A 26,449-nucleotide genomic window follows, 5' to 3' on the forward strand; every position below is an offset into this window, starting at 1 on the left:
TATAGATGTGTTCCCAAACGCAAAGTATTTACATATACATGTATACGCATTGTGATGCTGTTCTCTGTGACTGTATATAATGTAAATACTTTGCATTTGGGAATGCATCTATAAGCAGCAACACCTGTGCTGCAGTGCAATGTGAACCAGTCAGAATTGCCCTGAGGAAGGTGACAGATGGTCACTGAAACATTGGTTGAATAATTCACTTGGTTGTGTAAAAAGAATCTTTTTATTTAGTGACTTGCCAACCTGAAGAAACTATTTACGGACACTTACCTGCTGTAGAGGTTGCATTGAGCATGTCGCAGTAGTATCCTGGTGTACACTGTTTACATTCCGTCTCGTTACTCAGGCCTGGGTTATCGCTGTACGTCCCCAGCGGACAGGACTGCCACACGTGACCTGTACCCTCGGGACAGTAGTACCCAGCTGGGCAATCCTGGGACAACAAATATTTCACATTTACCACTGTGCAATGGCCTAGTGGGCAGAGTGTTGGCCTTACATACGGAAGATTTTGAGTTTGATCCCCGGCCGGATCAAATCAAAGACTCTAAAAATGGTACATACTGCTTTCTCTGCTTAGCACTCAGCATTTGGAAAAAGAGTATGGAAGTTAAACACAAATCACTACCAGTTGACTAGCCCTCTGTTGTAGTGACTTGCACAAATGTGCGGTCCAGGGCTACAGAAATGGAGATGGGCGCCACCCCTATGTGTCTTATCAAGACATCTGGGATACTTTAAGTTTTCTTCCCTGGCTAAATTGGCATTTTGACTTTCCATTGTTTTCTCACTAATGAATTAAGAAAGAACTGTTGTAGTACTGAATATTGATAGCTGGTCATGAAAGAATTCTAAATCTGATTTTTTGGACCATTCGGATGATGTCATCAAATTTTACTGCCCTTAATATGATTTTTTATGAGAAAATACAGCACTTAAATTGGTACATAACACCGCAATGAAACTATGTTTCCATGTGCATAATGATCAAAGCTACAAACATACATTCGCACAAATTGATATCTATGAAGGGTCCATAGTTATAAGAAAATGATTTTTTTTTATTAGGTAAAAACAATTATCTTTTAGAGGTATATGTGTACCTGAGGATTTGAGCCAGTGATGCAGTAGTGTCCAGGTGTACATGGTAGGCACTCCTCGTTCAGTTCTGTGTCCGTGTACGTGCCTGGTTCACACAGGATTGGCTCACCAGACCCTGCCGGACAGTAGTGACCAACTGGACAGCTGTCGCCTGTTAAAAGCAGAAAATGTGAGCATGCTACATGTATGATATATGAAACAATTAGGAGGATCTGAGGTATAGATTAGAATTTTCCAATGAAGCCTTTGAGGCTGTAGGGGCAGTGGGTTATTAATTTTAATCCAAGTGCATCTAGGGCATGGTATTGGATGATGGAGCCCATCCCTCTCCTTCCACTGCCTTTTACCTACCGAAGCCAGCGATGCTGGTGTGTTACGCCAAAAGGAAGTTATACCGGCTGTACAGATACAGATGCAACATGTACAACTGAAGCCAGGTCCCACTTATACCTGGGTGGAGTGACGAAAGTTATGTGAAGTGAACACTCTCCAGTTTAATTCCGGACTTCCATTTTAATTCCGGACTGACCTCCCATATCTCAGCAACCTTACATCTACTTGTACTAATATTGTAAACTATACGTAAAAATGATGTAAGAAATAAGTAGCAGCCATCGATGAACCCCTGCGGATTAGCCCAAATCTGCAGAATTCTGCAGAAATCTGCAGATTTCTGTGACCTTGAGCCAGAAATCTGGGACTTGAGCCAGAAATCTGCAGAAATCTGCAGAAATCTGGCTCAAGTCTCAGATTTCTGGCTCAAGATCCAGATTTCTGCAGATTTCTGGCTCAAGTCCCAGATTTCTGGCTCAAGGTCACAGAAATGACACTACGTCTGTCCAGGAACGCCAGGAATCGTAACTGTGACCTCTCAATTTCGTGTCTGCTAGTCTTCTAGTAGCCACTTGGCCAGTTAATGCAACAACAGGAACTTACAAGGTCATCACCATATCATTACATACTATGACTACAAATTGCAGTCATGTTAAACGCTGTACAAATGATAGATGATGAGTACCTGTGACGCCGTCTGTAGGCTGTGCATCTGTAGCGTTCCCGCTGCAGTAGTACCTGGCACTACAGTTCCCTTCGGGCAGCTCCATGCCGAAGTTAGGGCAGTACTGCCCTGGTTCGCAGCCCTGACACTGAACTTCAGACCACAGACCTGTACAACAACATTATAGAACGTCTTGTAAACCAACAATTTCAAGTTCTTGATAAAAGCACAGAATTACAAACACATCAAAAGAAACACATTGAATCTTTTTAAAATTTTGACAAAGTTCCTTCTATAATGAGCAAAAGTGGAGAAGCCGTGAAATTAGGCAACAAAAAAAATAAATTTTCTGGGTTACAAAATTAATCATCGGGTTAGGGAGGGGTTTGTGGACGAAAAGTCAACAATTACACAGGAGTGGTTAAAATATCTAATTTGTAGTATCAGAAAAACAGGGCTATTGTGGTAATTGATACATTCTATTAACAACCCTAGCTAATTCTATTAACCAATATGCACTGATCATTTTAAACACTCAAAGAAAACCACTTATCTGTTAACCTTCTCCCTGCTGCCTTACTCTGTGACCAATACAATTTTGGTATTAAAAAAAAAGATACTTCAGCAGGGCGAAGTTGAAGTTAACTTCAGAAGTCTGTACCCACTATTACCAGTTGCCTCCTTACCTGTAGTAGGGTTGTATGTGCCAGGTGGGCAGGGCAGTGTGGTGTTGGTGCCAGCTGGACAGTAGTAGCCAGGTGGGCAGATGTCACCTGTAGTGCCATCATCAGGTGTGGCAGTCCAGGCACCTGAGCTGCAGTAATACCTGCAAATGGAAGATAATGAGTCAAAGGTGTTCAGTACTGTTGTAGAAGCAATGAGGATGTGTGTGTAGTCTTCTCTGTTGCTCCCCTGAATTTGACTGTACGCAGTAAGAAAATCAGCACCAAGGACAGAACTTCAGCCTTTGTTTGAAGGGACCAGTAATTAATAAAACACAGAGTGCTCCGAGCAGAAATCAGGGACATTTTCTTATGTTTTCTACTTCTTGTTGACTACAGAGTAAATTTAAATTCAATGCAGAATGATGTTGAAGATCAGAGATATGTGCTTTCAAGCAATCTAATTATTTGTTTTGATTAAAAGCAAGTAATATTTCCTTTGAAGTATTTATGAATTGTCATAAATTGATTAAGGGGCTCTGTGCATATTCCTTTAATTATATAAAATTGTCATTCTTTCTGGTTCTTATGTTTCTGTTTTGTAAATTTGGATATGCTTGTATTATAATGGTTTTAAGTCTTCTTCATAATGATGATTGTGACTATGTCATGCATGTCTGTACATATCAATGAAAATTATAATATAAAAAAGAACGATTGAAAAAATCAAACAGTCATGGAAATTTTCCATGACCATTTCAAGGTCCAATACAAATACTACCATTGATGGTGGTCATTTTTTTTTCAACTTTGCTTGCACCACTAGAATCACATTGTTTCTGTTGCACATTCCCAGTTTCTGTCTAACATTTCACATTAGGTGACCATTAGGAGTCCTTACCCTTGTTCACATTGACCGGTCGGTGCAGGTAGACCTTCCTGTCCACAGTACTGTCCGCCCGGACACGGCGTACACTCGCTAACGTCCTGTAGCTGGGTGCGGTCGCTGTACGTGCCGTTAGGACAGCCGTGTTCCGTGGCGTACTTGGTGCCGTTAGGACAGTAGTGTCCCACGGGACAGACCTGCGGGTTCTGTACTCCGTGGGTGCAGAAGGTGTCATTCTGCAGGGTGGAGTCACAGTAGTATCCTGGTGGGCAATCCTTACAGGAGGCCTGGAAAAATGGACATTTGTCATTAGAATACTAATCAATGCAAGACATGCTGTTAGCTAGCAGGGCATCTTCTGAATGTCCAACACTATGAAAACAAAGAAATTAGATGCTCTCTTTTTGCAGGGGACACCAAGAGGACACCTATTTCTCTTGTAATTACGTACACATGTACATGTGACCTCCCCCCCCCCCAACACACACACACTGCAGCTTGTTTTATCCTCACACCAGACACTGAGACAGCATGAAAATTGATTGACATGCAAAGCTACCAGGTAATTGTTAATCCATAGCACCCATTGGGGAAGTCTGGTCCCATGTAGCAAAACAAGGAATGATATCATATAGGATTGTAGCAAAGAAGTTCTCCTGCATCTTTGATCTGCAACCTTGTAAAATATTGAATTTTTATGTCTTGATTCGGAGGGGGGGATTAAAACTGTGCAGCAGATGAATTTCTTAGGCCACATCTTCCTATACCTCAGCTAGCATTCCCTAAAGTGGGTATCTTTCAGGGTTGTGCCTGATTGTGTCAATTTGTCACTTGAAATTGTGAATTTTTTAAAAAGCTCATAAAATTGATAATTGGCAAAATAGTGCAAATGGACAAAAAATGCAGAGCAATTACTGGAAATCTCTTTCTGATAAATTCTAATCATATTTTGTTTCTAAATCAATGGCAACACTGTGATTGCCAACAAATTTATCTTGTATCATTCTGATTTCGCGCTGAAATTGAGAATGTGACATTCGGCCATTTTGTTTGTAGAGGTCATGTATTTTACACGCGCGTCGCACGTCAGTGTGACTGCAATAGAAAATATTGTCGAAGGTTCACAAAGTTGACGCAATAATTTGGTGCAATTAGGCACAGTCCAGTGAGACACCCGCTTGAATACGTGTGGTCAAGTAACTGACCTGTCCAAAATCATCCTGGTACGAGCCTGGCACACAGGCCATCTGGTCAGTGCTTCCCTCCTCGCAGAAGTGACCAGGTGTACAGATGAAGTCGTCAGGGCGGCTGACATTCTGACCCCCGGGGCAATAGAACCCGGCATCACAAGGACCAGTGGGCTCCACCAGGCCAACAGAACTACAGTAAAAACCTGAACAACAACATAAACAACACAGTTAGTCACAGTACAACGTGTATCTTGTAAGTTAATGATACAGAAAAAAACCTGAACAACAACACACAACACAGTTAGTGACAGTAGATCACATGTCTATTCAACTAGATTCTAGAAGTAAACTCCACATGTTGAATTATTCACATACTTGTGCGTAGGTTAATTCTTTTGTATCCCATTGTTTGTTTGCATGTATAGTTGCAGAAGACCTTACGAAAGTCGCTGTACTTGTGTCAATAAAGATTGTTGTCATGTCTTCTGTAAATCAAACATGCTGTTCGCATTAGTGTATAGATGCTGTACTTCAGAATACATGAAGTTTTCTTGAAGAGGACCAAAGAACTCTTTGAAAATCTCTTCATGTTTGAACAAAGTTAACTCCTCCATACTGTGTGAACATGGGCAAATAAATCCCCTTTGAAGTGCATGTTATTGTACGTTGCCACCAAGTACAGTAGGGGCATCTTTACTAGATGGCTTTAAACAATGCTTGCAGCTTGCAAAAGTTAGGTGTGACAGGTCATTCGGTGTAATATTACCAGCTGCTGTGTGTCATGTAGCTGGTGTGTTATGCCAAAGGGCAGTTATACTGGCAATACAGATACAGAAGCTGATGTGTTTCACTGAAGGGCGGTTATACCACTTATAGAGATACAGATTAAAGCTGGTGTGTTGCGCTGAATGGCGATTATACCAGCCATACAGATACTTACCGGGTAGACAAGATCTGCAATCCAAAAACTCTGTATTTCTGCTGGAGTTGGTGTAGAAGCCAGCTGGACAAGGCAGGGGGTCAGCTGTCCCCTGTGGACAGTAGTGACCGGCTGGACATTCAGCGCCAGTGGTGTCATCAGTAGGCATTGGTACGGAGGCACCGCCACTGCAGTAGAACCCGGCTGAACATTCCCCTGTTACATTAGACTGGCCAGCGAGCTCACAGTATGAACCTGGAAATTAAACAACAACCCGCCTGTCAAAACATGCAGTTCTTACACAATTCTGTTGATCAGATACAGCACTACAGATCCTGTCAAACAACTGTAACAACTGTACATTGCAGGTATGAAAATCACAGACTTTGGTCTATCTGACCTGTACTGTTTATTAGGCATTTGAACACAGACGTCTTTAATGATATTCCTCCTCTACTGGTTTCATGGACTCATCTTTATACTTAGAATGAGTTACTCACACTTCCCATCCACCAGAATACAGTTTGTTGATTAATTTTCTTTCCAGCAGCTATTAAAACTGCCATGTTTCTAAAAGGCAATTGACCCAGGCCTGTAGACCCAGTAGAGAGTCTATTGTAGCTGCAGCGTGATACAAGGTAGCAAAGTGGTCTTGCGGTTAGGGTTGATGACTTAGAATCTTATGGTTCTGGGTTCAAATCCCTAATGTTGCACCCTTGGGAAAGGCAATTGACACCTATTCCCCCACTCCACTCGGGTGAAAATGAGTACCTAGCTTCAGCTAGGGACATTCTCTCAGATGGGATGTAAAGCTAAAGATAGTGTGTTTGAGGAAAGTCACCTTGAGTATGTTAAACAACCCACCACACTTATCAAAAAGAGTAAGGGTCCATCCTAGTGTGAGTGGATCAAACCTTACAGTTCAGTCTTACACAGCTTGTACCAATCTGCATAGTACTGGTGTGTTAAGGCAAGTTACCAGTAATTGCAAAAACATGTAAACAAACAAACAAAGACAGACAAGCCTCATAAGCTGACCTGGTGAGCATGGTAAGGGCTGACTTGATCCAGCAGGACAGAACTCTCCTGGCTGACATTGACCTCCGGTGGTATTGGCTGGACAGAAACAGTTGCTGGTGATGTTGACGTCACCAAGGTCTGTGGGCTGGGCTGACCAGGCTCCTCTGATGCAGTACCACCCAGGGGCACAGGGGGCAGTAACGTTCCTACTACCTGCACTACCACAGTAGTAGCCTGAGGGAAGGGCTGGTAGTTAGAATATGGAGAACATGGAACCAACTACTTATGACTGCCTTAGCAAGCTTGAAGGTTTCTGTCACAAAAATAGTAATCTTATACTGGAAAATTGAAAAAAAAGCATACCAGATATTTCGTCACAAATATGCCATTTATTGATTTCTAAAACTCACGTTGAATCTGAAATATCAATCTAAAGTATGCATGGAAACCTGGAAGTGATTTGTCTTTAAACTACGGAATTCTTCAGCAGTTTAGCAAGCCTGCCTACACACACTACATGTGCACCCCCCCAAAGGATAAAGTTCTGTCCTTGGTGCTGATATTCCTTCTGCCACAGTCAAGTCCAGGGGAGCAACAGTGAAGACTGTACACATAACCTTGTTGTTTCTACAACAGTACTGGACATGATTTGCCTTCTATATGCAACAGTATAACAGTTTTTCCCCTTGATATCATGTAATGGATAACAGCACTTTTTTGTTAACTGAGTACGAAGGAACTTAGAAACTGACCTGGTTCACACGGCTTGCAGTCATCACTGCTGGCTCTACCTTCATGGTCATTGTAGTAACCTTTGTCACATGGGTACTCAGTGGCAGACTGTGTGGCCGAGGGACAGTAGTGGCCCATGGGACAGGGGTAGTCCAGATATGTTGTTGAGTTAGCAGGACAGTAGTACCTGAGCAGCAAAGACACAAGAGATTAAATAATTTACAACACAAACAGGCAAATTATGATTAAAACCCAGCTGTGCTTAATATTTGAAACGAAACAATTTCATGATTAACTGTCATTGTAATTATTTGGTTATCATCACTTTAGATTTATATGTCAACTGTTGGTTCCACTGTTACACATTGCTGAACTCAATATCATAATTTTCTGTTACACAAGGTACACAAAGTACCACTTCCATTCAGGTCACATGACATAGGCCTTGAGTCATTTCAACTTGAAAAGGATCAGAGGACTGATCAAAAGCTAGTTGGTACCAGTAAGCACTTTACTTGTGTGCGGAAATATAATCTTTATAATGTGCAGCACCTGTAAAGATAAGAGTCAGACAATTGCAAGTTCCTTAAAAGTTAAGACTACAGGAACTTCTCCATCGCATAAGGCTCGTACCCAGCAGAAGACATGATGTTACATTTATGATGTACAGTACCCCTGAACTGGTACATTGAGTTATTAGGACTCAAAAGACTGTGCATCTCTGTTACATTTTATCTGACTCTTACCTCTTCTCTCATGACCTCAATGTAAAGCAGCCTGTGTGCCAATTTGAGCTTCTCATGACCAACTTACCCTGACTCACAGTCCACACACTCTGCCTGGCCCTCCAGTGGGTTGTAGGTTCCAGCGAGGCATCCCAGGGGGAAAGAGGTGCCATTTGGGCAGAAGAATCCTGCAACATGATCATATTGAGACTGTATTTAGTACAAATGTCGTATAGTGGAAAACATATCATAAGTCAGACTCTTTTAGTGTTCACACACAACTAAACACTGAACAAAGTACCGACTGTATATCACAATGATCATGTACACGTATGTCTATCGACTGTCCCTGTATACAAATGTCAAGTTGTAAATAAAAAAAGGCGAGTTCATATTTGCTCAATAACGAAGTCAAGACTTTCACATGAAATTCAGTAAGTAAATGCTACAGTCACAATTGGGACACGGGGTCCTGCAGGGCAATTTACGGGCAGTTTTTTGCATTTTCGGGCGTTACCCCTACATGGTCCTGTGAAGCACCCAGCAGCTACAGGCTATTTTGGGGCACGGCCGGGCCCCTGGAAGATTTTAACACTGAGTTAAAATCAACCCAGGACCCGGTAACAAATAGGCGCCATGACCTAATGGTGAGAACACTGAGAGGTCCACCAGGACTAATCTGTGTCTTTGGGGCCCGGCTAGGGCTACACCCCCTACGGACACCGATGCAAATGTGACGGCAGCATCAACCATGTAGTAGGAGGTGTAGGTACCTGCAGGACAGGGTCCACTGGTGGTGTCAGCTGAGGGATTGTTGGGCTCCTCAGCTCCCCGCAGACAGTAGAACCCGGCATGGCAGTCACCACTGGGCTCCGTCAGCCCCTCCTCCCCACAGTACTGCCCATACAGGCACAACTCACACTCAGTCTGGAAACAGAAACAAAGGAGAATACCATGCATAAATCTTGAAATGTTTGCAGTGTCTTATTTTTGCGGTTTTCACTGTGACCTTATGACAGTGAATTTATGACATTGTGGATAATGCGCTTCCAAAGTACTACACTATACTACAGAATTCTTTCAATCCCAAATGTTAAACACTCCGAAAACCTCCTACCACGAAATTACTGTAAATGCATTTAAGTTCGATGGTTTTTATTTCGCGCTAAGGCGAAAATGGAGTGGAGTTTTCGCGGCGGTTTTAAGTTCGTGGCATCACTACAGTCACATACTGCTACAGTATTTGACAAAAAATGTTTGTGGTGGATTTGAGGTCGCGGTGAAACGGTCAATGCGAAAACCGCAGACATAAAACCACCGCGAACATTTCTACATTTACAGTATGGCCCACAAATATAACTGAATTTACAGTTAATAATCAAATAATACTTAAATATGAAGAAGTAACTTCATTATAAGAAATGTATGTCCATCAATGTAAGAGTATGCATAACGGAGGGTGCTGCAACTTCGGACGTAAATCTATAAGTTCGACATCGTATTGCACCAGTGTCGGTTGTCTGAAAAGTGTTGCGTTTTGACGAATGATAAATTAGAGTGGTGGTGTTTGAGGATTTGCCGTTGTGGAGTTGATTTTTCATCGTCCTTGCACGTTTTACGCCATCGATCTCAGTCGGTAAATCCAGAAATATGTTGTTATGATTAAAACGTTCCATATTGTTCCATTCTGATTAGGGTACCGTAACTTCGGCATAAAAATATCTTTGTATCTCTTTGATTCGTCGGTACTATTTTAAGTAAACAGAAGGAAGAATTTCGTGTCAACTAACTTCAACTTCCCTCTGGTAAATAATTTTTGACCGTGCGTAAGGCTTCACCGATGCCGGGCGCGCTGTGGCTAAGCGACTGTTTATGCCGCTTGTTGCGTTCCAAGCCATGACAACGTTGACGATCCGTTCTTTGGTATGGCAATGAGAGTAGAAACTTCATATCATACAAATGGTCCCATAGCATGAACGCACAAATGCCACAAATGTGCCACAAGTACGTCCAAAACTGCCGAGCAAGCATTGTAACGACGCAAACTGTAATCGTGACATTTGCACTCGGCACAGCACCGCATGTGACCAGAAGGTATGCGGCAAATCTTCCTTGTTTTTCCGGTCAATTCAGTGCAACGTTATGACATATTCTAAACACGATCATCAATTCTTTTTAGAGCTCGCTATTCAAGAATTTCTGGATTTTTTTTTAGCAAGCAATGAGAAATCGCCATTTACATCAATGAACTTCGTGTTTATGCATTCAGAGATCTCCGACCCGTGCCGCCCACATCAAAGCAAAGCGGCCTGTCAATTTCAATCAACATGCGGGGTTAGGTTACACGTTTGCAACATCAATGAGTTTGCTTGTGTGGAACCACGTAGTGCAAGCCTGCCACCAGGAACTTATCAAATGCAAGTTTATCCGACGTATACTAGTCAAGCTAGATTGATAAGGTTTGCCGTTTTGGAGCCGACTTGACTTATGTACAGCGGGAGCAGAGATGCCTTGCCAAGGTATCACAGTCGAATCGTGGTCAACGGAATGGCCGTGACGTAAAAGGGGGAGGGCGTTCGAAGCCGCGGTTGATTTCGTTATTTCAAGTTGCCACTACACAATGTCCTTGCATCGAACGTAGCCATTTTTATCGCCACATTTTCCTCGTGGTACAAAAATCAGTTAATTGTACACAAATCCCTATTTTATTCAGACGACATCTCTATGCATGAAGTTGGGTTCTTAACGATTTTATTCAGCACCGTGGATGAAAAAAAGATGGTTCACTTCTGCAGAACGAGACAGTTAAAAATCCTGCCGAAGTTGGGAGTATGCCGAAGTTGCAGCACCCTCTGTTAGATTAGCTAAAGGACGTCAAACATACAAGAATCATTTTCCATATTCTATTTAAAAGCAAACTGTGGTAACGTTGATGAAGGTTAGTCATCCAGGTAATAAGATACGCAAGATAACAGTTACTTGAGCAATCGGATAGATTTATTAAATCTTAAACAGTCATAATTATGTTTCAGGAAACATCCACTTCTACCTTTTGTCAGTGACTGACGGAAGGTAGTGCATGTTATTTAAAAAGTCTGACCATTTACAAATCTACTAGTATTCAGTTGCATGACTAACTCTCATCTTGGTAACTATGCAAATTCATTACTTACAAAGTTGGTGAGTTTTGTGAGGTTGCTGAATCTTCCCCTCGGACATGGTTCTGGAGTGGATGTTCCTACTGGACAGTAGTGACCAGCTGGACACACTCCGGCCACACCTAGTAAAAAAACAGGGCACATTTCTTCATCAGGTTCTGCACAGCCATCATTTTTCATGAATTATGAATGGCCAGGACTCAAGGATTTATTAGTTGTAAGTTGAGAAGTTTTGATAACATCTTTAGATTATGTTTCCATGAATAAAGTCATTGGTTAAAAGACAGTCTTTCAGTGTAAGGAAACTTTCAGCGTAAGAAAACTGGAACAAGCTACCGGCTAGAGGCAGCAGAAACAGCGAAGCAGTACTGGGAGTGCCTGAAGCACGAAAAGCGAGACGTGCGGAGGGAACCACTGCAGGACAATCCTTAAATTCTTTCACCAATATGTAAGACAAGAAGGTTTCAAGAAGAGAAAAAAACATAGTGTCATAGTCATGTGAAATCCTGGCAACAGACAGTATTAGGGATCCACCATTTGAAAAATTGAATTTAGAGGCTTTTTGAAATCAAATTAGGGAGCATGAAGTAAGTTTAAGCAAAACATGCTAACAAGAGTAGAGGTCCATCCAAGTATGAGTGGATCAAACCTTACAGTCCAGTCTTATCCAGCTTGTACTTACTGTACAAAAAGGAAAAAAAGAAAGGAAAGTGATCTCGATCCAGTTAAGCTCACTGAAGAGCTAATCTTCCACCGGTCGTGAGAAAGAAGACAGACGCTATGTACAGGTTCATTGTACTGGGGAAATTCCCCTAGCTCTTTTCGACAAGCACAATATAAACATTGGAGCACGGCTTAACGTCCCATCCTAAGGACTGCGACCCTTTCCCGTCGGGTGTGCGACACAGCCGGGATTGAACTCGCGGCTTCTAGTTCCAGAGGCAAGATTGCTAACCACTGTACTATGCACACTACCTCAAAACTAATGTATTAAGTCTATGCAAAACAAAGAAACCAAGACATTTTGTGGCCATACTGACCTGTGAAGGTGACTTCTGGTGTAGCTGTGTCGGACCCCTCCTGACAGAAGTACCCAGCAGCACAGTCCGCGGTCACAGACGTGGCGTTGGGACGGGAGCAGTACTTGCCGGGGGAGCAGAGAGTACACTGCGTCTCGTTGGCCAGGCCGTCAGCCATGCTGAACGTACCCGGCGGACAAGCCTGCCAATCAAAACCTGTTCCTTCGGGACAGTAGTAACCTGGGAGAAAAGAAATTCAAGTTTTAAAAAAAACCTTTAGCACACTGAAGTAGCCATTTGGCACCCACTTCCCTATTGGTTACAGAGTTAGGCAGCAGGGAGAAGGTTAATGAAAACAATTAACATGATCAATACATGGACCATATCAAATCAAAAATCTAAATTTGCATCAACCCTAGAGCATTAGCTATAGCTAAAGTCGTGTATACAAAGATGACATCTCTGCAACATTAGAAACAAGGTTATCTGGCTGATCTACAATGTAGAAGTTTTAGGCAAGTCGTGATATAAAAAACAGCTACCATAAGGGTCCTTTGAGGTGTGAGCGTTGTTTCAAGGTTACCAGAGCGCTGAAAGGCTGTCATTGCAGATCCTTGTGATTTAGTCCCACCAATTGTATTATACTAATCGTAATTCAGCCCCTGGCTGCAAAGAGAGTGTAGTTTGCCTACCTAAGGCCACACCAATTTAATATGTTGGTTCTGGAATTTGCCTCTTCTATTTGTCCCAAATAAAAAAAAAACTATAATTATAAAACAAATATAGCAAAATGCCCTAAATGCCTTTATTCAGTTTTTGTCTGCCAATGTTTTTATATTCAACGTTTATGTTTTTTCATAAATGACAGAAGTACATGTATAAAAACTGTACTTCTGATAATTTTCAACAAACAGGTGTATCTACACAAACTGTACAATGGGAGTATTGGGATGACTTGGATGCTTTCTTCAAGCTGAAACTTCAATAATCATAATTTTTATTCTTCATGTTTCTGACAAATTTTGATTCTTATTTTTTCTCGTCGCTCCATCTTTTTTTCTGCAAAAAATCTGAGAACCAACAAATTGAATTGGTGTGGCCTAATAACAATAAAAAATGTAAAAAGTAAATAACAACTATAATGTAGGCTGTAGAACAGATATCTTACCAATGGGGCACCTTTGTGGCTCAAAGCCAGACACACAGTAGTGTCCAGCTATGCATGAGTCACAGGCTTCCGCATGGGTGGTGACCATGTAGGTTCCTGGGCTACAGGGGATGGGGTGGGCAGTGCCCTCCGGACAGTAGTGACCAGCCCAGCACGGAGCACCGGTCAGACCACCGTCATCAGGGGTTGGTGTCGTGGCACTGTTGTTGCAGTAGTACCTGTCGACACACGGGGGTATTACTGTGTATTATGGTGGCACTAATGTTGCAGTAGTACCTGTCAACACACATGGGGGTATTACTGTGTATTATTGTGGCACTAATGTTGCAGTAGTACATGTACCTGTCAACACACACATGGGGGCATTACAATGTATTGTTGTGGCACCAATGTTGCAGTAGTACCTGTCAACACACATGGGGGTATTACTGTGTATTATTGTGGCACTAATGTTGCAGTAGTACATGTACCTGTCAACACACACATGGGGGCATTACAATGACTTGTATTGTTGTGGCACCAATGTTGCAGTAGTACCTGTCAACACACACATGGGGGTATTACTGTGTATCATCGCGGCACCAATGTTGCAGTTGTACCAGTCCTGTATCAAGCTGTATCAAAATCAATATGCAGTAACTGTTGTATCTGAACCAGACTGAAATCCCAGTAGCGTGGCGGTTATTTTGAGGGTACCAATGACAGACTACATTCATGTAGGTATAGCTCCAAGCTTGAATGTAGCTAGACCAAGCATTATAGATTGGGTGAATAATAATACAAAATTTAGAATAAACTTCCTTCTGTAATGTTTTAAAGGTGTGGCTGAGATCTTTTAGATGTATAGTTACATACATTGTATACTGTATCTAGATGTAGATGTTATACATTTACTTCAAAGGGACATTGGGCAAAGTAAAACATGGTACTTACCCCGCATCACATGGTCCTGAAGGCTCGGTGAGTCCAGTACCGTTGCAGTAGTAGCCACCAGAACAGGGGAAGCAGTCCCCAGCTGCCTGCAGCCCGGTACTGTTGGACCAGGTACCAACAGGACAGCCTTCGGGGGCGGGTGTACCTGTAAGAAAAGACGTAGATGATACAGCCTGCATATAAATGTATGGAATTGAAGAACACTCAAGCTGGACAAAATTTGTTTTTATCCAAGGCATACAGAATGCTACAGAACACAATGTGCCAGCTGCAATACAGCATGTGCTCTTCCTAGCACAACCAAACTCTCAATAGGCCTCAGAGTTTTCCAGTACAGTGAAACATAAAGAAAAGAGTCTGACACATTACATTTAACAGACCTCCAAACTGGGTTTCAAAGTCTGTTAAGGCTGGTACACATATAAGTTTATAGACATATTGCAATCTATGGAGCCTATGGAATCTTTCAAAAGCAAAACATGGTCTGCCCTTTGACCTCATGACCAGAATGAAAATAATAATGATTCAGGACAATTCAAAGTTTACCTGTTTTTATTATCTCCATGAAAAATGGAGATATAGTTTTGGATGTGTCTGTGTGCATGTCTGTCTGTTTGTCTGTCTGTTTGTGTTTCCGGACTACTGTAGTCAGCATAACTCAAGAACTTTTTGACGGATTACGATGATATTTGGTATGTTGGCAGGTATTGTGAAGCCGAAATTCAAGGTCGATTTTGGACCCCGGTACTGCAGCAGAAATTCCATTTTTGTATCTTTTGACCTGGATGTGCTATGGTGTTGATTTTTTGGTGGCAGATAGCTTGTGATGTAATGAACACGTGGTGTGGGTTTGGGCCCCCTAGCAGCTTGCTCTGGAACTGCAGTGGCGTTATCGTGAAAATCTGGAACTTGTCTCTGTACAATCTACTGCCTCACTGAAAAGCAGCGACTAAACACTGAGTGAGCAATCCTACATACTAGATAAAACAAAAAAAGAACTGACCTTCTATGCAGAAGTGTCCTTCAGGACAACTCTCTCCAGTAACCCCATCAGTAGGTACTTGAGACCAGGACCCATTCTTACACCAGAAGCCAGCGTTGCAGTCACCTGTACATGGGCACACAGGTCTGGTTACAATCCTTTGCTTGGGAATGTATTAACATCATAAACTAGATGTAACTTGCAGACTATAAATGAAAATCTCTATGATTCAATAATTAAGTGAACAGAAATTATGTGTTGCTTAGCGTTCCCAATTTGAGTCATACCAACAACTTCAATAATGGTAACATTAGTGCTTAAATTTTTTCTGAGCACTCTGCTTAAGAAAGAGTATGGGAGAGTATGGTATAGAGTAGACTAACCCCCTGCTGTAGTCTTACATATGCTTGCACACCTGTGCGGCCCAAGGGTTTAAGAAATGGATTCGGGTCCCGGCCTATACAGCATTATGGAGTAGGAAGGAGTTTTGTTGCTTATGCTGGGGTCACATTTCCAAACCAAGGTCTGGTTGGTTTGTGGGGAAAAAGTGTGCATCAAGAAATAAACACAAATCATGCTTATGACTACTTGTGTGTTTTGTGTGTTCATTGTAATTTTTTGTTGTAATACATACTGCAAATGCATTTAAGTTCGCATGGTTTTAATTATGCGGTAGGGAGAAAATGGAGTGTTGATGAAGGTTAGACATCCAGGTAATAAGATACGCCAAAAATAATATTACCCATTGGCAAGCAACTGGATAAGATTTTGAAACAGTCAGACGTTTCAGATAGCATCCGCTATGTTTCGTCAGTGACTAAAGAAGGATCCGGTAGAACTAGGAAATGGAGTGTTTGCAGTGGTTTTGAGTTGGGGTTTGAGACAATAGTAGACAAGCGGGTAGGAGGGCAACAAATTTTGCTATGGTTTTAAATTCACAGCAAAGAGCTTACCGCGAAAAACGTGAATATAAAACCACCGCAAAAATTTCTGCATTACAGTATCAAACTGGCCGGCCAGGCCCTGGTTCGGAAATGTTACCCTGGCACAAGTTACCGTACCTGTGACTGCGCTAAGCCCAGTATCCTCGCAGTATTTCCCTGGGGGGCAAGGGTCACACTGATCGCTCCTCTCCAACATAGTGGCACTGCTGTAGGTCCCGCGGGGACAGCCGTGCTGGGTGGCGAACTCTGTTCCATTGGGACAGAAGTGCCCCACAGGGCAGGGATAGCTGACATAGTCAACCACTGGGGTGTTGTTCCGATCACAGTAATATCCTGTAACATACAAACAGCAGGTTTACATGGGTTTTTCTCACTATACAATGATCATACAAATATAACTGGGCTCCCTGTATCTAGACCTACATGTAATCTGAAGAAATGACAATAATTTTTGGTTTCGGATAGTCCTAAGATACTCCATAGGTAATGAGTATTTTTTATTCTGCATAGCATGTACACATGTAGCCGCCTTTCGGCATAACACACCAGCTCTACAGGCACATGGTAGGGCAGCAGCTATACATATTACACTGAACAACCTGTCACACCTTTTCACGTCTAACTGCAAGCATTGTTTAACCTTATTAATAAGCACACTGAAGTAGCCTTTTGGCACTCAATTCCCTACTGCACCTCTGAGAAGAACGGCTAAAGCCAACAGAGCAAATAATCTACAGTCTAAATAAAGGCGATTGATTGATTGATTGATTGATTGATTGATTGGTTACAGAGTTAGGCAGCAGGGAGAAGGTTAAAGATATCTAGTGAGGATACCACTACTGTACTTATGGTTGTAATGAGTGGGAGTCCACACCTGATGCACATTCCTTGCACTGGGGCATTCCTTCCTGGTCCTGCCAGGTGCCTGAGTCACACGCCGTGGGCTCAAAACTGCCCTCTTCACAATAATGGCCTGCTGGGCAGGGAAAAGGGGCGCTGATGTTCTGGCCAGCTGGACAGTAGTAACCTACAGGAAAAACAATCATAGTGTCATCAGTTCAATACATGGGGCTTTAACAAAGGGATTCCTGAAAGCATCACCAGAGAAACCCCTCGTTTACTGTAGCACACAGATGGGTTGGGGAAATACTGTAAAATCTAATTCATTTTACTTTATTTTTGTTTTATTTTGTGGTAGGGAGAAAAGGGAGGTTTTCCTGGTGTTTTAAATTCATGGTTGAAACAATTCTGTATAACAGTGCTCTCTCAAGGAAGCTGACTTTTCCAAGGGCTCTATGCACAGACAACAGAATTGATATGGAGGAACTGAGTGCGGTCATGGTGGACAGGCTGGAGTGGTCCACAGTTGTGCACCGACTTGACAGATGATGATGATGATGAGTACAGTGAAGTACATTGGATATGCATATTTGCTGTTGAGAGGTCACTGTGGAAACTGCAAATTTAAAATTACACCACCTCAAACGTTTCAAGATTTTAAGTACAAGGCTGTGGTTCTCACCAGCAGTGCATGGTCCTGTGGGCTCTGTGAGTCCAGGCGTTTCACAATAGTAGCCAGCTGTGCAGGGGAGGCAGTCCTGGAGGCTCCGCCTGCCAGTAGAGTTGGTGAAGGTTCCGATTGGACAGAGTGAGGGGATGCCTGTTCCATTCTCTGTGGTCGCAAACAAGAAAAAGCTTATCATATAAGTTTGTTAACAAACTAGAGCTGTGCACTGGTACAGTGTACCGATACAATCAATTAGGTACAGGTCCAAAATACCTGAACCCTTGTACTGGACCGGTAATAATCAGGTCAAGCCTGACTCAGGAGATGGCCACTTCGACAGATGAAATTACTATTAAATGACCGTGGCAGTGCACTAAAGCCACATCTATACTATACTCCAACACAGAAAACATATTTGCAAGGCTGTAGTCAAATCTACATCTGTGTTTTCATAAAAATAATACCTACATGTAGCACAAGCAAATAATGTTTTTACCACTTCTATAACATGCTTTTGTCCTTATTGAAAATCTAGCATTTTCCGAACAAGTAGCTTGTACCTGTACCTAAAATTGGTTTAGGTACACAGCTTTATAACAAAACATTCAGTGCCTAAAAGCTTAAAACTTCAACATCAAGGGGGTTTAATGGGAGACTGACAGAAGAATCCATTGGGGTTCATCAAAATATAATAACTGTTAATGATGTTCTCTTATCACAGTCAATACAGCGATACCTTTACCATTATATCTAGCCTTATTTAACCCATGGAGAAGCAATTTAAAGAAATTTTCAGTATTATGTAAGAACAAGTTTGAATGCCATTCAAGCACATGTAGGTGACAACAGTAGAATCCCATTTATGTTTATGATATCATACGAACACCAGGCAAGGGCTCAAAACATCTGACAGCTAAAGGATATACTATCTAATACAACTTAGTACTTAAATTCTGAAGTATATAACATATCTATCAGTAAAGAAAAACATTGCATATAATGCAATATAAATTTTGAGGGAGCATCTAATTATAAGGTCCAAGATAAATTACAGACAGCTAAATGTTTGTACAACATTCTGCAGTACAAATTTAAAGTACTAAGTGTTGTCTAGTTGCTGTATGTCTTGAGACGTGAAGTTGTGTATGCTTACCGCAGTATCTGCCTGGAGGACAGATGTCTCCCGTAGTGCCGTCTGTCGGGTCCCACTGACTGGCACCTCCGCTGCAGTAGTACCCCTCCAGACATGGGCCGGACGCACTGGACAGACCTGCAGTATAACAAAGGGGAATTAGACGTGATCAGGACAACACTGGTGAGGGGAAAATTGACTAACTAAAGGCATTTGTAAGTCTCACAGATTCTACACAATAAAACTTAATTAAATTTTGTATTTACACTTGAAAAGTCTAAGTTCTAGATTAAAACGTGTTTTGAAAGGAAAGGAACTCCGACCGACTAGCTAGCAGGGTGGTCAGGCCGTTCCCACGTGAAAACCCGAAATCTCTTTGTGCCAAGTAGCCGACAAACCGGGGTTGTAAAACGGGGGTGTCAGGATCATATCCTGTGGCGATGAACGAACAACACCCTCTGGTGGTCTCAACACCGCCACATCCCCCAGACCTATATCCAAATCATTCTCAGCCCACACCTCGTTGTGAAAGCACACGTCAATCTTTCGCTCCGAAGTTTTTAGCTCCGAAGTTTTTCTCAGACGCTTTTATCAGGACTCTTGGCACCGACATTTGCTCCTCAGACGCTGTTATCCGGACTCTTGGCACCGACATCTGCTCCTCAGACGCTGTTATCTGGACTCTTGGCACCGACATTTGCTTTTCTTCGCTCCGTCCATCCGGCCCCAGGCGGTCCCGCTGAACAGTCCTGCCCGTAACTACGTACTCCAGGCCCCGCTGAATCAGGGCCCGCTGAGCAACAGGACAACAGCCAACAGCCAACGTTCAACAGCCAACGTTCAACGGCGGTGGTATCGCCCGGAGCTACGTACACCAGGCCCTGCTGTACACCAGGCCCCGCTGAACCGGGGCCCGCTGAGCAACAGGACAACAGCCAACAGCCAACTTTCAACAGCCAACGTTCAACGGCGGCCATTGCAATCCAACCCAAGGATTCAAACACACGGTGAGCTGCCCCCTTTTACATTAATGGCTCCCCCTACTACACGGATCGCCATTACTGGCCACTCTTTTGTCTCTAGACTTGACAATTTCATTCAGCGACGAACGTCCACGGCCTCCGGACGGGCTGTCTGTCCAGACTTTTGGCCAGCGAATGTCGACATTAACTTCCACGGCGTTCCGGGCTGTTCGATTCCAAAATATTACAACAGTGTCCTCCCTATTCTTAGAGAAACTTGCCCACACATTGTATACGTCGAACTGGCCCACAACGACATTTGTCGGCCTTACATGCATCCCGACAAAATTGCACATGACCTAGTAGCCCTATCCGGCCGAATCTCCAATATTCCGTCCATCTCCGTCGTCGTAGTGGCTGAACCATTATGGCGACTTAAACCGCCACGTGGAATGCCGAACTTCCATGATCGCATCGACGATTTCCGCCTAGTACTTCGCCCCCTCGTCGACGCGACACCTTCGGTCCACAGATGGTATCACAAAAAACTCTGGCAAAAAAAAACCCAAACTATTTTGTCAAAGATGGACTCCATCTCAGCGAACTAGGCAACTTAGAGTATTACAGAAGTATACGGGGAGCACTTATCCCACATCTTCCGTCTCGCTTGAATCGTACCATTCATAATATTTGACGTTTCTTACGAGCATATGTTGTTGTTCAGATATAATATAATTGGATCCGATACTCGAACTGCGGAATTCTTCGCGGGTAGGCTTTTCTACTCTCCATGTTTGGTCGCATTTCGCGCCCTCTTGGCCCCTTGTTTCTGCTCACAATTGGTGAGCTATATGGAGGTTTGATGCCTAATCTTTACCGTGGACGCAACTTGGTTTATGATTTCTTATATTTGCCTATGTCGTAAACTTTGAATGGAGCTTGACTAGCAATCATTAATGTCTTGCGTTAACCCCACGGAAATTAACTAAAAGAACGTTTGATATTTAGACGATATTATGATCGTATACATTCTGTACCTTGTTTTATATCATTTCCTTTATACTCATCTGTTTTATACTTGTTTATAATTCCATTTAAGGAATAAATGATTGTGTTCCCGCCAAACCTGATTTGTGTTTGCCCACGTTTATCCTTATGCTCCCTTGATATCGGTAAGGATTCCTTGCATTGTAAAACAAGTTTGCCACGGAAACCTGACATGGTAAAAGATTCTTTAAGAAATCTGACAGTTTATTTCTGTTCATTTTCATTTTTTGCCTCAGCCATCCTATAGCACTACCTTAAAATACATGTATATACAAAATTCACTGATCTACATGTTTAAGCCACCCATTATTTTTCAAACACAACTCACTCACTCAATCTGTCTACTGTACCTACAAGTAGGCGAGAAAAAACACTTCTGAAATCATGAAAATTCATCCAAACAACATTTTACATCATCAATACTCTGAATTACATGATTTCTTTGTACAATTAATTTCTAAGATATCATTGAACAGATTCATCAGTCACGTGTGATTACCAGTTACTAGAATATTTTTCAATCAGTGACTTTAAAAAGGTAACAAAACATGTACATGTACCTCGAAATTACTAGACTAGGTCACTCCATGATCAAGATGTACAGTGGAAAATTTGGAGGTACTGTACATGTTTTGTTACCTTTCTAAAGTCACTGACTGAAGAATATTCTAGTAACTAATTTCTAAGAATAAGTACATGAAGCCTGAAGGTTGAACCCACCTGGAGTAGCACAGTAGGAGCCAGCCGTACAGGACGTGGGTTCCTGTGAACCCTGGGGACAGAAGAAGCCAGGTCGACACTGTCCGCCGGTGGTGTTGGCTGGACAGAGGCAGTCTCCGTAGCTGCTGTAGTCCAGCAGGGTGTAGCCGTTGGGTTCTGGGCTCCAGGCTGCATTCACACAGTACCAGCCTGAAAAATAAACATGGAGATAGGTTCAACACTGTGTAGTTCACCCTGAGATGCATGGCAATAGCTTTGTCAGGTTGGCAGGTCATAGGAAGATGGTACACGAGTTACTGAAACATCGGCCACAAAAATACTATCTTCCAGTACCCTGAATGGTATTTAACACATCAATTGAAGAAAAAACATAATCGTGAAGGCTTGCTTTACCATTGTCTTCAACTGCCATTATCTATTATCTAAGGTCTCAGCAGTATTACTAGTAGTAACAGTTAACTACAGAGCGGTGGGTTCTTCATTGAACACAATTAGCTTTCAACTTACATCACGTCCACATATTTATTTACTGTGAAGGTGAAGCTAATGCAAACTTAAGGTACTATCTGAAGCAGTTGTTATTATGTAAGCTCAGAGTCGACCTGGACCGGGCAAGTATAATTCTATCAATGATAATGACCTCAGGCTGGTTCTCCCAGCCTGTACAGTGTTTACCAAGTGCAAGTAGAGGCCCTGAGCAAACAAAGAAGGTTCCACTATCCACACGGTCCAGACTGAAACAAGAAACTCACAGCACTAGCTCATACCAAACGAGACTTGCATTTGCATGGTCTTCATCTGTACAATTGCAATCACTACCAGTAGAAGTTGGCCGGATCGCAATCTCTACCCTTACATATATCATAAACACATCACAAGAATTTGTAACGCTAGTCAGGCCTTACCTGGGTTACATTCTGCAGTAGGTGAGTCCTCCCCACCCAGACAGTAGCTCCCTGCCGTACACGGTGAACAGTCCTCCACACTCTGCCCCATCTCTGTACCACGGTAATATCCTCTGGGACACGGGTACTCACTGGAGTGTCTTGTCCCTACGAAGTCAAGACATCAACACAAGGATTAGTACAGTCCATGTTTCACTGAGAATTAATAAGCACTCAACGCCTACAATTAACTGAGAATTAATAAGCATTCAACGCCTACAATTAACCTTCTCCCTGCTGACTAACTCTGTAACCAACAGGGAATTGGGTGCCAAGCGGCTACTTCAGAGTGCTAAAGGTTAAGACTACACCTTAGATGTTACACAATGTACACAATGAACGTGGTGGTATGGAAGGTGGGTGATGCCGGCTAGAACTCAACCATCTAGCAATGGCAATAAAGCCAATGTTAGGGGCAACCATCAGTCCAAATTGGTGTGAACTCAAACATGGCTTCATCTTCTTGCCGTGGAGTGGCTCCTGCGGTCCGTGCAGATATAAACTGACATGGTACAGGCCTTGTCCTACCTAACTCTAGAAAAATGGGCCTTATGGGCTGATAAGAGCTTTGTCGATATTAAACAATGGCACATAAAAACAGCCACAAACCACTCATACCATTTGGACAGTAGTGTCCGACCGGACAGGGGTATGTCTCATAGGTGGTGGAGTTCTCGGGGCAGTAGTACCCTGCTGGGCAGGCTGCACACTCAGCCTGCTGGGTCAGGTTGCTGTAGGTTCCTGCGGGACAGCCCAGCGGGTAGGACGTGCCGCCTGGACAGTAGTGACCAATCCAGCAGGGCCCGCCCATCGACTCGTCCGCACCTGAAGTGGACACACACATGACATTGACCAATGAGAAAGCTTTGTTCTGCCATAACCATCGGTCGTTATTACTCCATAATTCATTGACCAATTTTTGCAAGAAATTAAAAACTTGTGAACTGTGAACTGTTCAAATGATGCAGGCAAAGACTGTAGATTCTCTATAGTTTGAATTTTACAGTTGGGTTAGTATAATTGTACATATAGAAAAGGATGGTATGTGTCTGGATTGAATTCAGTCCGTGAAAGAAGAGATCAAATGTCTTAAGTTTGTTCCCATTGTGCTATGGCCTATGGACTACTGAAAATGCAGAAATGTTTGCGGTGGTTTTATGTTCGCGGTTTTTGTGGCGACCGTTTCACCGTGAACTCAAAATCATCGCAAACATTTTTCTCCAAAACTGTAGCAGTAAGTGACTGTAGCGCTGCCCCAAACTTAAATCCACTGCGAACACTTCATTTTCGCCTTAGCGTGATATAAAACCACAATCATGAACTTAGATGCATTTAAAGTATTCCATTTGGTAAAGGGATGTTTTCCTTTGTCTTAGCTTACTTCTTGTAACATAAACAAAACAGTAAGGCCCTGGAGGATGGATGGAAACAAAACATAAACTGTCAACTACAAGACTGAGACAAAGATGTCCATCCTAACCTGTAGGGTTGGGGTGAACGTTCCCCCGGAGACAGTAGAAGCCGGGATCACATGGTCCCGTGGGTGCCGTCAGGTTGGTGGACATACAGTACTGTCCCAGGGCACAGTCCTCACAGCCCGCCTCACTCTCTACATGGGTCTGGCTCGAGTAGGTACCGCTGGGACAGGGGTCGGGGTTGGACGTCCCTGACGGGCAGAAGAAGCCGGGGGGACACGGGCCGCCGTTGCCTCGGAACGTTCCCGGTTCTGGATTACTCACGTTGATGCCTGGGGACAATAATGTTATTTCATTAATAAATTTATAAAGGCTACCCGGTAATTGCAAGTGAACAACACTTTGTGGGGTCGTGTGGCGTAACTGCAGAGTGTTCGGCTCAGAATCTGGAGTTCGAATCCTGTCATGTTACCGATCTTGTGCCCTTGGGAAAGGCACTTTACACGACTTTCCTCACTCCACCCAGGCGTGAACCTGACTTTGGTTGGGGAAGGTCGTATTGAGGTCACCTGCTGGCGCCGAATGGCAGACGCCCAGACCCTTGTTGAGCAAATATGTATCTGTTGCCCTTATATATTATGTGATTGTAAACCCTGCACCAATCCAGCAATAGAAAGGCTGCCATTGCACGGGTAATTTCTGACCAATAAAACACATAGTGTACAATCTCCAAGTATGCACTGAGTGAATGAAGATTTGAGTATGTTGCTCAGAGGCTCAGAGTACCTATATTTACTGATATGGGGTTTGACTTCTTCTTTTGAAGCAGAGGAAAATAAAAAGCCCCACATTTTGTATGATAGCTGGGTTGAATGATTTTAGTAGGTACATGTAATATTCTGTAGATTTCTTGACCTAGAAAATCTTGTAGAGGTATACAGAGTATCATATCATAGTATATCATTACATGGTTAAGTCAAATTAAAAGTTAAATTTGTGATGCACTGCTCAAAACTACTGAATAAATAAGACTTCATAATCATAGAAGTAACAACACTCTTCTTGTTTGTCATGTGGCACAAAGTATGCCGTACCTGATATGCAATAGTAACCAGGATCGCAGGGCCCAGATGTTGAATTGGCTTCTTCAAAACTGGACACAGCTAACCCAGAACAGTACTTTCCTAAGGGACAACATGACGGGAAAATTGCATATCAATGAAAATTAGACATACAGGTTTACATGCAATTACTGATTAGTAAATCTCCCACATTGGATAATTCAAACATTTCAGATTCCATCTATTGCCCTTCTTCAGTATTACTGAAAGCAATGTCATTGATATTGAAGATTTTGTGTAAACTCTCCAGTAAGTGCCCCATCAACACCACCTAAAGACAGATGTACATTGTAGTTCATGTGGTCACACCTGTGATATTTATATATCAGTGACATTGACCTTTGCATAGACGTGACACTGAAGAATGGTATTGACTTAAATGTTCAAATGAATCATCCAGGAGTAAAAAACAAACAGCAATTGCTGATGTAACAGTCAGTGCTTGCAACACAGAGAAGTCCCAACAGAAAGTCTAAAAAGGAAGGGAAAGAAATCGTATTCCCCTTTTTCCTTATTTGCAAGGACTAAATCTCACCTGCAAAACAGTCCAGACAGCCGTCCTCACTGCCGATCCTCTCCTCCGGGTTGTACGTGCCCCTGGGACACGGCTTGTGGTCGTAGCCCGTCCCCTCGGGGCAGTAGTAGCCTTGTGGGCAGGGCAGGAGGTGGTTACCATCTCCATCCGTCACATAATAGCCTACAGGACACAGGAAACACGACCTGGTCAACTCAGGTGAAAAAAATCAAGACCATAGCATGTCCAGGTCAAAATATACAAAAAACAGACATTCTGCTGCAGTACCAAGGTCACATACCAAGGGGCCCAAAATCAACCTTGACTTTCGTCTTCCCAACACCTACCCACATAACAAATTTCATCATAATCCATTCAGAGGTTCTTGAGAACATGCTGACTACAATAGTCTGGAAACACACACACACACACACACAGACACACCAAAAACAATATCTCCATTTTTCATGGAGATAATGAGTAATCTATAGCTGTGTTTAGTGATATCCTATCAGGTGGGATGATGCCCTGTGTTTGAAGAGAGCCACAACTTGGGCACGTTTAAGATTCCATCAACAAGAGAAGGGGCCATCTAAGTGTGAGTGGATCAAACAGGGTGGGTAAAAGTTAAAAAGACTTTCA

The 26,449-nt window shown here is 42.7% G+C and overlaps 1 protein-coding gene across 1 annotated transcript in view; it reads right to left on the bottom strand.

Annotated features, from left to right (window-relative positions):
- The window catches only part of LOC136434146 (uncharacterized), a 166,700-nt gene that overhangs the window by 88,183 nt on the left and 52,068 nt on the right, over positions 1-26,449 (bottom strand). Inside the window, exons 46-71 of the mRNA XM_066426913.1 lie at positions 25,829-25,990; positions 25,267-25,356; positions 24,238-24,504; positions 23,376-23,582; positions 22,719-22,865; positions 21,814-22,002; positions 19,106-19,222; positions 17,968-18,117; positions 17,320-17,472; positions 16,455-16,778; positions 15,523-15,627; positions 14,520-14,664; positions 13,587-13,804; positions 12,440-12,658; positions 11,415-11,521; positions 9,015-9,168; positions 8,330-8,429; positions 7,537-7,703; positions 6,803-7,018; positions 5,786-6,019; positions 4,861-5,048; positions 3,671-3,942; positions 2,794-2,933; positions 2,129-2,275; positions 1,113-1,261; positions 280-442 (exon numbers count right to left, since the gene is read on the bottom strand). Of these exons, the coding sequence (XP_066283010.1) occupies positions 280-442; positions 1,113-1,261; positions 2,129-2,275; positions 2,794-2,933; positions 3,671-3,942; positions 4,861-5,048; positions 5,786-6,019; positions 6,803-7,018; positions 7,537-7,703; positions 8,330-8,429; positions 9,015-9,168; positions 11,415-11,521; positions 12,440-12,658; positions 13,587-13,804; positions 14,520-14,664; positions 15,523-15,627; positions 16,455-16,778; positions 17,320-17,472; positions 17,968-18,117; positions 19,106-19,222; positions 21,814-22,002; positions 22,719-22,865; positions 23,376-23,582; positions 24,238-24,504; positions 25,267-25,356; positions 25,829-25,990 (4,530 nt within the window). The remainder of the gene's footprint in view (positions 1-279; positions 443-1,112; positions 1,262-2,128; positions 2,276-2,793; positions 2,934-3,670; positions 3,943-4,860; positions 5,049-5,785; positions 6,020-6,802; positions 7,019-7,536; positions 7,704-8,329; positions 8,430-9,014; positions 9,169-11,414; positions 11,522-12,439; positions 12,659-13,586; positions 13,805-14,519; positions 14,665-15,522; positions 15,628-16,454; positions 16,779-17,319; positions 17,473-17,967; positions 18,118-19,105; positions 19,223-21,813; positions 22,003-22,718; positions 22,866-23,375; positions 23,583-24,237; positions 24,505-25,266; positions 25,357-25,828; positions 25,991-26,449) is intronic.

Source organism: Branchiostoma lanceolatum, chromosome 4, assembly GCF_035083965.1.
Source record: "Branchiostoma lanceolatum isolate klBraLanc5 chromosome 4, klBraLanc5.hap2, whole genome shotgun sequence".
Taxonomy (NCBI): Eukaryota; Metazoa; Chordata; class Leptocardii; order Amphioxiformes; family Branchiostomatidae; genus Branchiostoma; species Branchiostoma lanceolatum.